We start from the raw sequence: 12280 nt of genomic DNA, 5'->3' as shown, positions 1-12280 counted from the left end.
CAGACCTGTCACTGCATTCTTGCTCACAGCTCCACACTTTCACAACAGTCTTGTCAGGGCAGAGCTGGGCCATCCCCTTCTTCACTTCTCCAAAGTGTGAAGAGACGAGGCCGGAGCGGATAAAACCGCCGGTCGAGTTTGCTGTGCTTTTCAATCAGGAGCGGAGTGATTACTGGCAACCACTTGAGGACATGATGAAGTTTTTCAAACAGTGAGATTGAGCTGAATCAGCGCGAGGGACATGAAGGGGGCTGTTAATAATTCACCTCGCTGAAAGTGATTTACAGCAGGTCTGAGATGGGAGTGGTGGTGTTGTGTGTCACAGCAACGTGAGATATAAGACGCCTGCTGAGCTCAAGACATTTGCATTGTATAAATAAAGTGTTGCCTCCACTCAGATCGATACTTGTAGAGCTAGAAAGCACGCAGAGGGCTCACACCTTCGCCAACGCAACCTCAGACAAACACACTGTGTAAAAACACAATATACTTTGGTTTTTTTTATATACCTCTTTAGTGGAAGTAACAATCCACACTTGTGAAAAACAAAAAACAAGAAGTTCCTGGCACTTCCTGTCAGGAGCAGCTTCGTGCTTGGACCAGAATGAAAGCTGCAGGTGGTGGTGAGCAGGCTCGCGCACCCCCACGATGACTGCAGCCTGCAGCGGGAGAGACCTGAAAGCTGACGCTGGAGTTTAGAGAAGTTCTGACTGACCACGTGGGGGCAAGTTCCAACCGTTTCTCCCTCTATGTCGAAATATCAAACTCGTCTCGCCGGGATTGCGCCATTCAGCTACAACTCAGTCTTCTCTGTGACCCATCACCAGGTTCCTCAGGTGTTCCTGAGCAAAGTTGAGATGGTTCTGCTCGGCCCACACATAGGGGGACAACAAAATTTAAGAAAACATTGAACAAGGACTCAAGGGATCGGATCAAACTGCGTCCATCGCGAGTGCAAATTCCATTGTGTAAAAGTATATCAAAATCAGCGGCACAAAAAACTGGAAGGGGCAACTTCAGCTCATCACAAACGAAGAAGGCTCCGATTTTCCGTCCACTACAACAGCTGATTACAGCCATGATGCAGACGCGAGACCGTCGCTGATAGCGGTATCCCGCAAGTGGACTACAGCAGTCCTCAGGATCTAAAGCTGATCCACATCGCCTCCATTAGATCAGCAGCTGGCCGTATTAGCAATCATTCCACTAAATTTTATCAAAGTCCGTCCATTGGTTCTTCAGATATCCTGCACAACTTATAAAATCAAACCTCTGATCTGCAACTTTCTTTCCCACTCAGGCATTTTCAGTCACTTAGAATCAGGAAGGAGTAATATGTTGAGGCAGTGTTGTGGTGCAACAAGGTCAGTTATCTTCAGGGGAACCAAGGAGAGTCAAGCTGTCAGGCTATGAATAGCCTCAGGCTCTTATCTGACCGCGCAGACACAGATAGCTCTATTTATTTGCATTTCTCCTTGAGTCAACTTGGGAGGCCAAAAAAAAAAAAAGAGCAAGATTTCACATCTTTTCAGAATCTCTCGTCGGGCTGCAGCGGTTGCACTTCCACCTCAGTGGAGGTTAAGAACTTGAGAGGCAAAATTTTGCTCAGAACAACTTTCCCCTCATTTCAAAAAAAAAAAAAAAAAAAATAAAAAATCTTCCAGCACAGGTTTTCATTTGCATTACTTTACTATAATTAGAACCTGTGTCCTATTTTCCTTTAAGACTCCAGCAGGAAAGGGTAGACCACCCTCTTTGTGGCAAAATGCTGTCATCATCTGGTGAAGCGGGGCACCACGGGGGGGAAACCAAATAACCTTGAATACATCCAAGAGCCTTTCATGACTGGTGATGTATTAAACAAACAGTCTGGGAACAGGCATGTGTCCCAACCACCCTCATTTCCTCTCTCTCGGAGGGGTTGACAAACAGATGGACACCAAAGGCAGCGTCGCATCGGCTCCGAGCAATTCCTAAACACCAGAACATTTCTCAAATAAATACGCTGATTAACAATTGGGAGTTTCTTTGTTGGGTCCTTGCGTCACTGGTCTGTCACTGCGGGTGGTCTGGCAGAATCAATACCGATAATAGATGCTACCCTTCGCCAAGGGGGTCATGTTTTCCGTGGCGTTTATCAACAGGATTATGTGGAAAACTTTGACAGTGATTTTCACCAAATTTGCTGGAGACCGGGTGTGGTACGGGCCAAAAGAAGAACGCTGCCAGAAGAAGAAACCTCCAGCAGATTCGTCATAGCGTCACTTAGAGGAAACAGAAAATGGCATGTTTTTAGTTGAGGTTTTTTTTGAACACTTGGATGGACTCGAGCCTGTGAGAAACCTGATCCGTCTCAAATTCCATCAGAATAAAACTTCAAAACCCTGAGATGGGTTACTGTGAGGACTGTGTTTACTGTGAGGGGGGAGGCCAATTTTGATATTTCAGTGCTGAACAAGAGTGTTGATAAGTCTTTGATAAGAGCAAAGCATGATGGGGTACAGTGTTTAGTCAGCACACCACTTTTCCAATGGAACGGAGATTGTAGGACTCAGCCTTGTAGAGAACAAGTACCTCTCTGTACATTTGGACACGAGCTGTCGTGGCGAGTGAAAGCAGACGCAGCCAGTGTGTCTTCACTGGATGCACAGCAACATAATGTAAAGCACCTATGTTCTCTAGTATAATCTAGTGCTAAGAACCCACCGCTCACATGCATTAGTCTGCGCTTTAATGCAAACACAGTTCGGTTTAGGGCAGCATGGTGGTTACCGCTGTCGCCTCACAGCAACAAGGTTCCAGGGTCACCTCCCTCTCATTGCTGATTGTGGCTTTAATTGGGGCCAGGACTAGTGGCCTAAAGTTCACCCTGCTCTCTAAGTTCTTCAAATGGTTTATCAAATGTATGCATTTTCAAAACTGGCTTTATAAGCTGCAAAACAATTTGACCAAGAGGAGCCTTTCAAAGGCTTCCAGAGGGCCAGATGTTGAGGTGTGAGGTGTCGTGTAAAATAAGCGCTTCAGCACACCTCTAAATACCTCCCCCTCTCTGCACTTCAAGAATATGGGGTGATAATGACAAAACCAGTGGGGACCGTGCAAAACGATACAGCATTTGTCAAACGCAGTGCTGCAGAGGACAAACTGTCACTGTGGATGACGTGAAGTATAGAGGAGTGTTGTAGTGCCCTCTGTTTGTTCTCTCCCGCACTGTACATGCCAAACTGTACGGAGCTCAGCGGGGGGCGTGGCAGAGACGCTCAGTCTACCAACCTGCACTTTCTCATTTCACTCTTTTATTGTGGAGCAACATTTAATGCACATTTGCCAAGGACATAAATAACAGTAGACTGAACGTTTTAGCAACTACTACAAGTTTCTGATCAGTCGCCAATCTCTCCTTGGCTGCATGTATGCGCCATCAGAGCCAGACAAACAAGGGAATGGAGGTTTGTTTGTACTGCAATGAGCAAAACTCTGCTATGTATAGAGGCCCAATGATGCCAGAAAAGAATAAGTAAAACGTAGGTTATATTAAGACTGTAGAAAGATTTACTCAAGCTAACTACCCACAGGTAACCACAAATTAATTACTTGCTCTTATCGATTAAAAAGACTTTTTTCTAAGTTAAATCTTCTGATCAACAAATGAACATATGCTCTTTTAGAACCAAAAGGCAAAACAAAATATTAAAAAAGGCACAGCACCAAGCATGAAAAAAAAACAAAACAATAAATGATGAAGATGAACGCTAAATACGTTTCTACAAGTGCTTGCACAATATAGGGTGTCCAATTTGAGCGAACACCAAAATGTCACATTTGTGAACAGAGATTATTTTGCTCGTCTTCTCGGAGGAAGAACACATTCCTGGTAGCTGCAGCTCCTCCATTAGTCTGCAATATCCATTTCAGGGCATCTTAGCCACTTCTAATTAGCCCTTTGCTAACTTGAATGTGGATAAATAATTTAATATTGGAGCTCTACTTTGTAATAACAGTCACAGCCAGAAGATGGAGACAAAAACGCAGCGCTATAGCTTTAATCTGGCTTCCACAAAAATGTGTGACATGAGGGAATTTTATATTCATCTATGGATTTCATTTGAATTCTATCAATTTTTAAAAAAAAATTCCATTCATTGAAGAAAAAGAAATACATTGAAATAACTTGATAAAATTCAGCGCTAAGTATGAAACAATGAGAAATGACAAGGTATTGAGAAGGATGACATACTGTAATGAGACAGTCGAAACTGTTGATTTGGAAAATTATGAGATGAAGTCAGTCCTGAAAGATACCGGGTCATCTTTTTCTTTTTTGGCATTTTAATTGTCTCTGTGTCTAATTACTACCCCACATCTGCCTCATACAGCCTTCGAGGGATGTATAAGAGCACTAAAGTGAGAGTTTAAGGTCCGGAGACCAGCTGTGGGGTGCATTCCTGCCTTATACATACAGGTCTCTTTAACTTAAAGTTTGCCTTCTGTTGGCTCCGTCTATAAAGGGGGGCGCTCGGTGTTGACAAGGCCAGTATAACACGAGGGACGCCGGGTTTAGAACCAGCAGCTGTCTCAACATTCAGGGTTTGCTAAACAGAAAAACACTGCCTTTTCTCTGGTGCGCCGCTGACCGTGGGGGTCATAGGAAAGTCAACAGTGAGTCAAATGAAAAGTGACAGTCATCAGGGAAACATGGGAAACGTCTAAACTGGACCGGGGGAGATTGTTTTTTGCCGAAATGCACGGCGAGACACATTTCGGCTAATTGTTTGGCAATATTTAGAAAATAGCTGAGGTGCCTTCAAATGGGATTTCTGTATAGAGGAAGGTGAAGGGTTAATTTGTGCCTGTGGAAACCTGATGCTAATTAAGTCTAAGGAATGCCACATACTGACATTGTAGTGCAGGAGCCCTCAGAGCGGGTCAGGCATGGAGGCAGCCAGCGGTAATGCATGGCTCTGGTGCCTTTAGTCTTTACTGACAGTTTGGGAAGCGAGTCTGGCTGAAGCTGAAGGTAACGGTCAGGCAGGAGCTGAAGATTCTCTGACATCTCGGGGGCTGTGGGGGGATTAAATGAAAATGATGGACTTTCATTTACTTTTTCCACATTCGAAACAAAAGCTTTTCTCTTCTTTTGCAGGATACAAAATGCTTTTAACCTCAGCTGTGCTGTTGCTGCTGCTCCCCATGCACGACACTGTGCGTGCTGTTGCAGAGATCTGCCGGGGGACGCACTGCTTCGGCGCGGAGACAGGGGACCCCAGACCGTGCACCGGAGCGCACTGTCCCGGGGGCAGATCCTCCAGACCATCGCGGCAGTTTAATCCAACAGCACAAGGGAGAGCGGCGCAGATTGTTGGCAGCCAGTACCATGCATACCCGGGCTCTGGACGGGCAGTCTCGGACTCCCATCCCGTGGTCCAGCCGCTCCGCAGCAGCGGCACACGGATGAGAGCGCCGGACGTTTCCCCTGCAGGATGCACCGATGTGGATTGTCTTGTGAAGCAATTTCAGCCCACTAATGACACCCGAGACTGTAGAGGGATCGAGTGCAGACTGCCGCTCAGGATACGACCAAAAACTCGAGCGAGGGCTTGTGTGGGAGAGGAGGGGTGTCTGGCCGGTTCAGAGGAGAGCGTGGCGCCCGCCGCAGCCGGTCAGGGTCACCCGGTCCATCTGTCCGACAGAGCCGCGCAATTCTTAGGAGATTTTCCGGAGTTTGGATATCCATCATCGGAACTTGGTGGCGCGCCACTGGGAGTCCAGCTCACATGTGACATCAAGCCAGGTCTGTTACCATCATCACCATCATCATCTTAATTATCATTGAACAGTTAATGGTGAACAATTACGCGCCAAGTTAACCAGGGAGAAAAGCATATGGTTAAGAAAAAAATTTAAAAAGTTCTGGGAGATGTTATTGTGCTGGGGGGGTGGTCGTCATTCACTAAATGCTGTCAAGGTAGAATTTTTATTCTTCGCTTTAAGCCCTTACTTTAGTCTTACAGGTAGGAAGCACAGCCTGATGACTTCTCATCCTGGCTCCTCTGGTCATGGGGAAGGTGGGGGTGGGGTTGTTTTTGTTTCCTTACCCCGTATGGGTTCCATCCACCAGGAGCCAATGAGAGTTTTACATTGGATTTTCAATCATTGCTGAAAATGAGCACTGTGGCTCGCAGAAGTTTAGGGACTTTTTTCGTTCAGCAAAATAATCTTCGCAAATTAAGGTTTTTGAAGCGTAAATGCAACTGCAAGTAGTAAAATGCGCTCTCTCTCTATATATATATATATGTATGTGTGTGTGTGTGTGTGTTTGTGTGTGTGTATGTATAAGCAACTGATCAAAAGAAAAGCAAAGTCTTTTGTTGACCTTCAGTCTAAAATCATCTGCAATGAGCAGCAGAGCTGGAAAAATGTCTCACAGGCAACCGTCCAGAAAATGCAGAGCTTTGATGTGGGTTCAAACAGACTTTCAGTACACTTGCCATGGCCAGGCGTAGTGATGGGGTCACTTGGTGTTCATGCTTTCTGCCAGCATTGTTTCCTAAAATTAGACTTAACCAGTCCAAGACTCTTTCGTCCTTTCTTCAAATGAACAATTTACCGGTGAAAACCTGTCTGCCTGCCATTTTCTCTCATTCTGCACTATTTCCGTGTCAGGGGAAAATGAAGTCCCATCAGAGGATGCCCTCATACTTCACCTGCAGCTGGCCAAGGGACAGGAGAAGCTGGTGGAGGCTTTACGAGCCCAGCAGATGGTCATCCGCGACTTGCAGCAGAAGCTTGTGGACCAGCAGGATGCTCTTCTGTCTCAGCAGCGTGAGATCCTGGAGCAGCAGAGGCGCATGTATGAGCAGATGGATGTGGTGAAGGCTCAGTACGGCCTCCTCTCAGACACCGTCAAACAGGTTTCCTTCCAGGGCCTGCAGGGTGAGCTGCAGAGCTACTTTGAGAACCACCTCGCTGGTCTTCAGAGCCAGGCCCGCAGCCACCTGCAGAAGTCCTATGCTGTCCACAAAATGGACATGGACTCAAAAGTGATGGATGTAGTCGGGGAGGCTCACTTTCCTCAGCCGCTGCTGGGATGTCCGTCACCCTGTGGGCCGGAGGAGTTCTGTGACTTTCATAGAGATCCGCCTCAGTGTGAGAAGTGCACCATGTGTCCCCCAGGCTTCTTTCTGATCTCACAGTGCTCAGACACAGCAGACAGGATGTGCCAGGTACTGCTGATGTTGAAACTACAACATGTCCTCTAACCCATACATCTAAAGTAGTCAACTGTTCCCAAACTGTGACACAAAACATTTATTTAGCTCAGTTTGGTTGGGTTTAGCCACACTGGTTATGGTTAGGAAAAGCTGTTTTGGTTGCAGCTGAGTGCAATAAAAAAAAAAAAGGGAAAAAAAAAAGGGAAGTCATTACTCACCGCTGCAGCTGCATCCAATCCCCTTCAACGAACGTGTGGCACCCAAATATCACATCAAAACAGCCTCAAAATAGCAGCAACTGCAACAACAGCTTTCCCTCCATCTGCCGCTCCCTCCACCTCCGTATATGGACGTCTCCACTTTAACTGACATCGTGCAACTTCCTACTTTCCTGCAGTCATAATTATTACAGCCACTAGATGGCATCAGTCTCATACACAATTACAGGTCGTTTTTTTACCACTTGCATTTAGGGCCTCCATGCTCATTTTTCTTAAGATGAAAAACTGTTTATTGCTCTTTTTAAAAAGTGAGATACTGGCACACGCCTGTGCCAAATCCATCATTTTGGCTGGTGTATTGTCACACAGTGGCATCACTTAGGAGTTCTCAATGTGATGTAGGTTTGGTGGCTGCTCTATTCTCAAACCTGGCTTGGAGGTAAAACTGTCAATTTAAGAACATAAACACTGACAGAGATCTGCAAGTTCAGCAGATGCATCAGTCTTCTCAAAAATATTGCGATAAATGCATTAATTTCTCTATTTTGTATCACTTGCAGGACAGAGATGAATGCCTTGAATTACCAAACATTTGTGGCGAACGAGTGAAATGCGTCAATACTCCAGGTTTGCTCAACACATTTATAACTCTCCTGAGATGTGCCAGCTACATATTACGTGTATTTTTAACACTTCAAGTTGCCTGATTTTTCTGTCTTTTACTGCACAGGTGGGTTCAGGTGTTTGGGAGTTTCTGAGAGAGATGCAGTGATGGGTCTCTGTGGTCATGACTACTTTTTTAACCGGGAGCTGCAGGAGTGCCAGGCCTGTTCGGACTGTGACAACGAGCTCATCTCGGTTCCCTGCACAGCCGTCAGTGACTCCGTCTGCGGTTTGCCTTCAGAGACCCAACTGTCAGAGTCTTGGGGTGGCAACGTTGCAGTTCCCTCTGCCCGTACTTCTAACTCCCACATCTTTCCAGGGCTTCAGCTAAACATCCGCAGCAAGCAGAGTAGTGACCTGCTGTCCAACGAGGGGGGACGTGTGACCTTCCTTCAGCACGGCCTAGTATGGTTGGACCATAACTTTGCCATAAAGCACAGCTGCAGGAACTTCCTCCAGGTCGGAATGAGGCTCAATGGAAGCCAGGAGGAAGAGGGTCAAGACCTCAGTGGCGTACGCATTGAACAACCAGATGGAAAGTACTTCCAGGGTGTGAGCATTAGCAGCGGGGTGGAGGTGGAGCCTAATCACACGGTCAGTCTGCTACTGAAGAGTCCGAACCAACACTGCAACCAAAGCAAAGATCTCCACGTCTACGATATCACAACTCCTACTTTCAGTCTGCTCTGGTTGTCGCATGACACTGGCGCCGTTGCAATGACAGCTCAGATGTCCCTGCTGGCACACTACCAGACCAGCTACCGGCCCACTTTTCGCATGACCTCAGTGTCCGACCCCTATATGGTCAGCCTAACCCATGACAACCGGGGTGTGCGCTTCACTGAGAACGGTGTGGTAAAGTTTGTCCTCCAGCAAGCGCTTTACTCAATGGGACATACCTGCATTCGTGAGGGATTCTTCTTGATTGCCTACACTAACCGCAATGGCACTGGTCAGGAGGCGATGCAATCCTTCAAATCTGGCGTCAACTACAGGGACACCTCCATCACCCTCTCTGGTGCTGTGAGCGTGGACAGCGGAGACACTCTCAGCTTTGAGATCACCTCGCCATCCCAGTGCAACATCCGCTACTTTGGTGACAGCACTGGCATCAGCATGTTGAGCCTGATCTGGATCCCTTCAGCAGTTTCGTCCGCTCTGACAGCCACGGTATCCCGGACTGGTCTTCCTTTCGGAGCAGTCAGGAATAAACCTCTGTTGTTCCAACAGACCTCTTCCGATACGCAGCATGTTCACTTGGCCAGCTCCGGCGAGCCAAACAGCAGTAAGAACTTTATATTCCACGAGGAAGGGACAGCGAACATAGCCCTCAACCTGAAGCTGATCCACTCCTGCAATATAATAAAACTCACCTTGCAGCGAGTGGGTAGCGCTGGTCAGGGCGGGCAGGCAGGTCCTGTGGCGCAGCAGGTGTCTGGATATATGCCAGAGGGGAGTGAATGGGCCAGTATAGGGTTGAGGGCCTCATTTCAGGTCCAAAATGGCACAGCTGTCTATGTTACCCTGGACTGCATCCGTGGACGAGTTAACCAGATTACACACGAAGGAGGCACCAACATTTCAATCCTCTGGGTTGCTGTTTGATCCCAGACGGGATGAGTCATGAATGCAGCTTGTTGTAAAAAGAACATTTTTGCACAATATTGAATTGCAGAGCAGATTCAACAGAATCGAAGGAGAACAGTGATGAAAAACATCTGTAACACATATCCGTGTTTTGAATTTATATTTTGTTTATTGAGAAATTTGAGTTTAATGTACAAACTGCAAGTACTGCTTTTGCTCTGAGTACTTCGGCTGGTTGAGCAGTGACCAATTCTTTATGGAATGTGTTTGTGTGTGTGCGAGTATGACTTGAGCCACTTTTGGGACCGCACACCAGACTTAGACCAGTTTTTGGGGATGTCAGGTACAACTGGGAACACAATCCTGTTCCCTGGTAATAAACTGCTAGTCTTTCTCCTGGTTAAAGTGATGCTCTGCCCCAAAATTGTAGTTTAACTTTCAAGTACTCACAGATGTTTTCACCTTCTGCATTTTGTCTTTGTGACTCTAGAATAAAAAAAAAAAAGACACCAGCCACATATATTCAACTTGAAGGAAACAGAGACCGAGCAAAAACTGTCCAAAATCCCAGTTGCACCAAACCATTAGTGTTCTACTCGGCTTGAGTTCAGCTCAAATCAAAGCATTCGTGGCGTATGGAGCGTACGGCTGGATACAAAGAAAGAAAGACGTGGATTGGACGAGACGATGTGTTTGACTTTTTGTGAACAGACGTTTTGGACAGTTTTACTGCTGTTAGTAGTCAGTCTCCGTTAGCTTCAAGCTAATAATAAGTTGCTGTTGTTTTCTGAGGTCTGGGCTCTCCAAGAAGTTGTGCGGGGAAGAAAAAAAACCAGGAGTCAGTAAAGAGTAAACTGTTTTTTTGGTAGAAGTATCACTTTAAGTGAGGGTAAGTCTTCTGAAAATGAATGCGAGTCTATGTAAGAACCCCAAAAGTGATTTAAGTAAATGCGTGTGTGCTGGAAATACGAGTATATGTACATATGTGTGCAGTGGTGCCTATATATGTGTGTCTGTATACAAAAACTGGCATGATTTTGCTTATGTGTAGGAGCTGTTCATGTATGTACACTCCCTTATATCCCTCCCTCCATGTATATTGTATTAAACCTATTTTATCGAAATTATACGAAGAGTTGCCACAGAAGAGCTACACACCAATGTGTTTGGTTATATTTATTGGCCTTTTACAAAACAGGGCTTTTGTATTTTCCTTCTGGAGTGCATTCATTAGCAGCAGCTCTGTATTGATATTCCAACACATGCAGTGAACGCCTCTACCATTGGTTTATTTGCATAAGAATTGTTTAACATAGTGCTACAGAATGTTCAACCATCATACTTTGTTATTCTTCTACCTAAATTCTGTTTCTGTGTGAAGAGTTGCCCGTGTGAATCGCCCCTAATTGCCTGTGTGTGTCTTCTGTCCTCTAAACAATTAGGCGTAATTATGTGTTTCGGAGAGTTGGCAGCAACGCCGCCACTGAAATTCTTTATTCTTTCTGGCTTCATTATGTTTAGGGATTTCTGTGTGTGTGTGTGTGTGTGTGTGTGTGTGCGCGCGCGCGCATGTGGTTGGGCTCCCTGCACATGTCTTGTGGAATGTCAACGCATGTATTCTTGTTCAACACCAAATAAAATGTACATATATTTTGCCAGAGATGGAATTTTACTCGTAGAAGCCAACTCGCTCAAAGTTGTTACTGAACAACTGCATTATGTCGAGAAAAACACATTGCAAGTTTCACTGTAATCCAAAATTCTGCTTTAAATCCTTCTTGCTGCTCCGCATCGTTTGACCTCTCAGGTGACCTTTATTCCAACAGTACCATACCTTAACAGGGATTGACCTTTCCTTACCATCAACATTCTGTACTGACCGGCTATTATTTTCCCAGTTAAAGCGTACAAGTTTAAGATTCAGACGTCACTGAGTCCATCTAAGCCCAAACATACTGAAGCTATTTGAAAGCAACTTCACTCAGCAGCAAAGGTGCCGAAATCAAAGGTACAATAGGTTCTGTATTTTCCTCTCAATTGGTCTCTATCAGTGTCTAATTATTCCTCCACCTTTACAACAACTGCTCTTTCACTTCAACAAAAACAAACAGCCTGGAGAGTCAGAGAGAGAGAGAGAGAGAGAGAGAGAGAGAGAAATGCCGGCTTGTGAGAAACAATCAAATGTCGCTCGGCTGAATTGGAAACAGGTGTTTCAGCGCAGCGGCGTTTCCAGATGTCTGACGCTGTAGATCATACGAAACCCACAGCACATGAAGACACATCAGACAGAGAGAGAGCGAGAGAGACAGAGACAGAGAGAGAGAGAGGAGAAGCAACTATGAGTTAGTGCTTGTGCTGATTGGAAACATTTTCTTTAATCTTTTTTTTTTCTTCTGTTTTGACAATGTGAAAGTTTTCCCTTTATTGCGGTGAAGCCAAACAGAATTATCACCCGATTTCGCTGAGCCCTGCAGTTCTCTTTCAACCATTTATTTTGGATGTGTTGAGCGCTGGAAGTGGAACAGAGCGCTGGTGCTTCCTGACTGACAAATTAAAGTATCACACAGCTCTTCTACAGGGAAGAAAGGACTCCAGAAA

General features: G+C 45.7%; 1 protein-coding gene across 2 annotated transcripts; it reads left to right on the top strand.

Annotated features, from left to right (window-relative positions):
* Positions 1-4373: 4373 nt before the first annotated feature.
* nell3 (NELL (neural EGFL like) family member 3) lies at positions 4374-11334 on the top strand. Of its 2 annotated transcripts, none has more exons than XM_086191101.1 (5): positions 4374-4659; positions 5144-5791; positions 6664-7223; positions 7993-8059; positions 8163-11334. In XM_086191101.1, exons 2-5 carry the CDS (start codon positions 5152-5154, stop codon positions 9698-9700), a joined length of 2805 nt encoding a protein of 934 aa, XP_086047227.1. In that variant the 5' UTR covers positions 4374-4659; positions 5144-5151; the 3' UTR covers positions 9701-11334. The 2 variants fall into 2 exon arrangements, with proteins under 2 accessions (XP_086047227.1, XP_086047226.1); XM_086191100.1 differs by lacking the exon at positions 4374-4659 and adding an exon at positions 4777-5017.
* Positions 11335-12280: the final 946 nt, after the last annotated feature.

Source organism: Aulostomus chinensis, chromosome 21, assembly GCF_037954235.1.
Source record: "Aulostomus chinensis isolate RoL2024-O1b breed Wild chromosome 21, RoL_Achi_v1.0, whole genome shotgun sequence".
Classification (NCBI taxonomy): domain Eukaryota; kingdom Metazoa; phylum Chordata; class Actinopteri; order Syngnathiformes; family Aulostomidae; genus Aulostomus; species Aulostomus chinensis.
Note: the sequence above shows the minus strand (reverse complement) of the source record. Positions and strands in the feature narration are given on the sequence as shown.

What these genes read in the sequence shown, in the direction of transcription:
- nell3 (XM_086191101.1), top strand. Translation starts at nt 5,152, where the DNA reads ATGCTTTTAACCTCAGCTGTGCTGTTGCTGCTGCTCCCCATGCACGAC. An exon ending in CACATGTGACATCAAGCCAG is followed by an intron (nt 5,792 to 6,663) that starts GTCTGTTACCAT and finishes TTTCCGTGTCAG; the next exon opens with GGGAAAATGAAGTCCCATCA. An exon ending in CAGCAGACAGGATGTGCCAG is followed by an intron (nt 7,224 to 7,992) that starts GTACTGCTGATG and finishes TATCACTTGCAG; the next exon opens with GACAGAGATGAATGCCTTGA.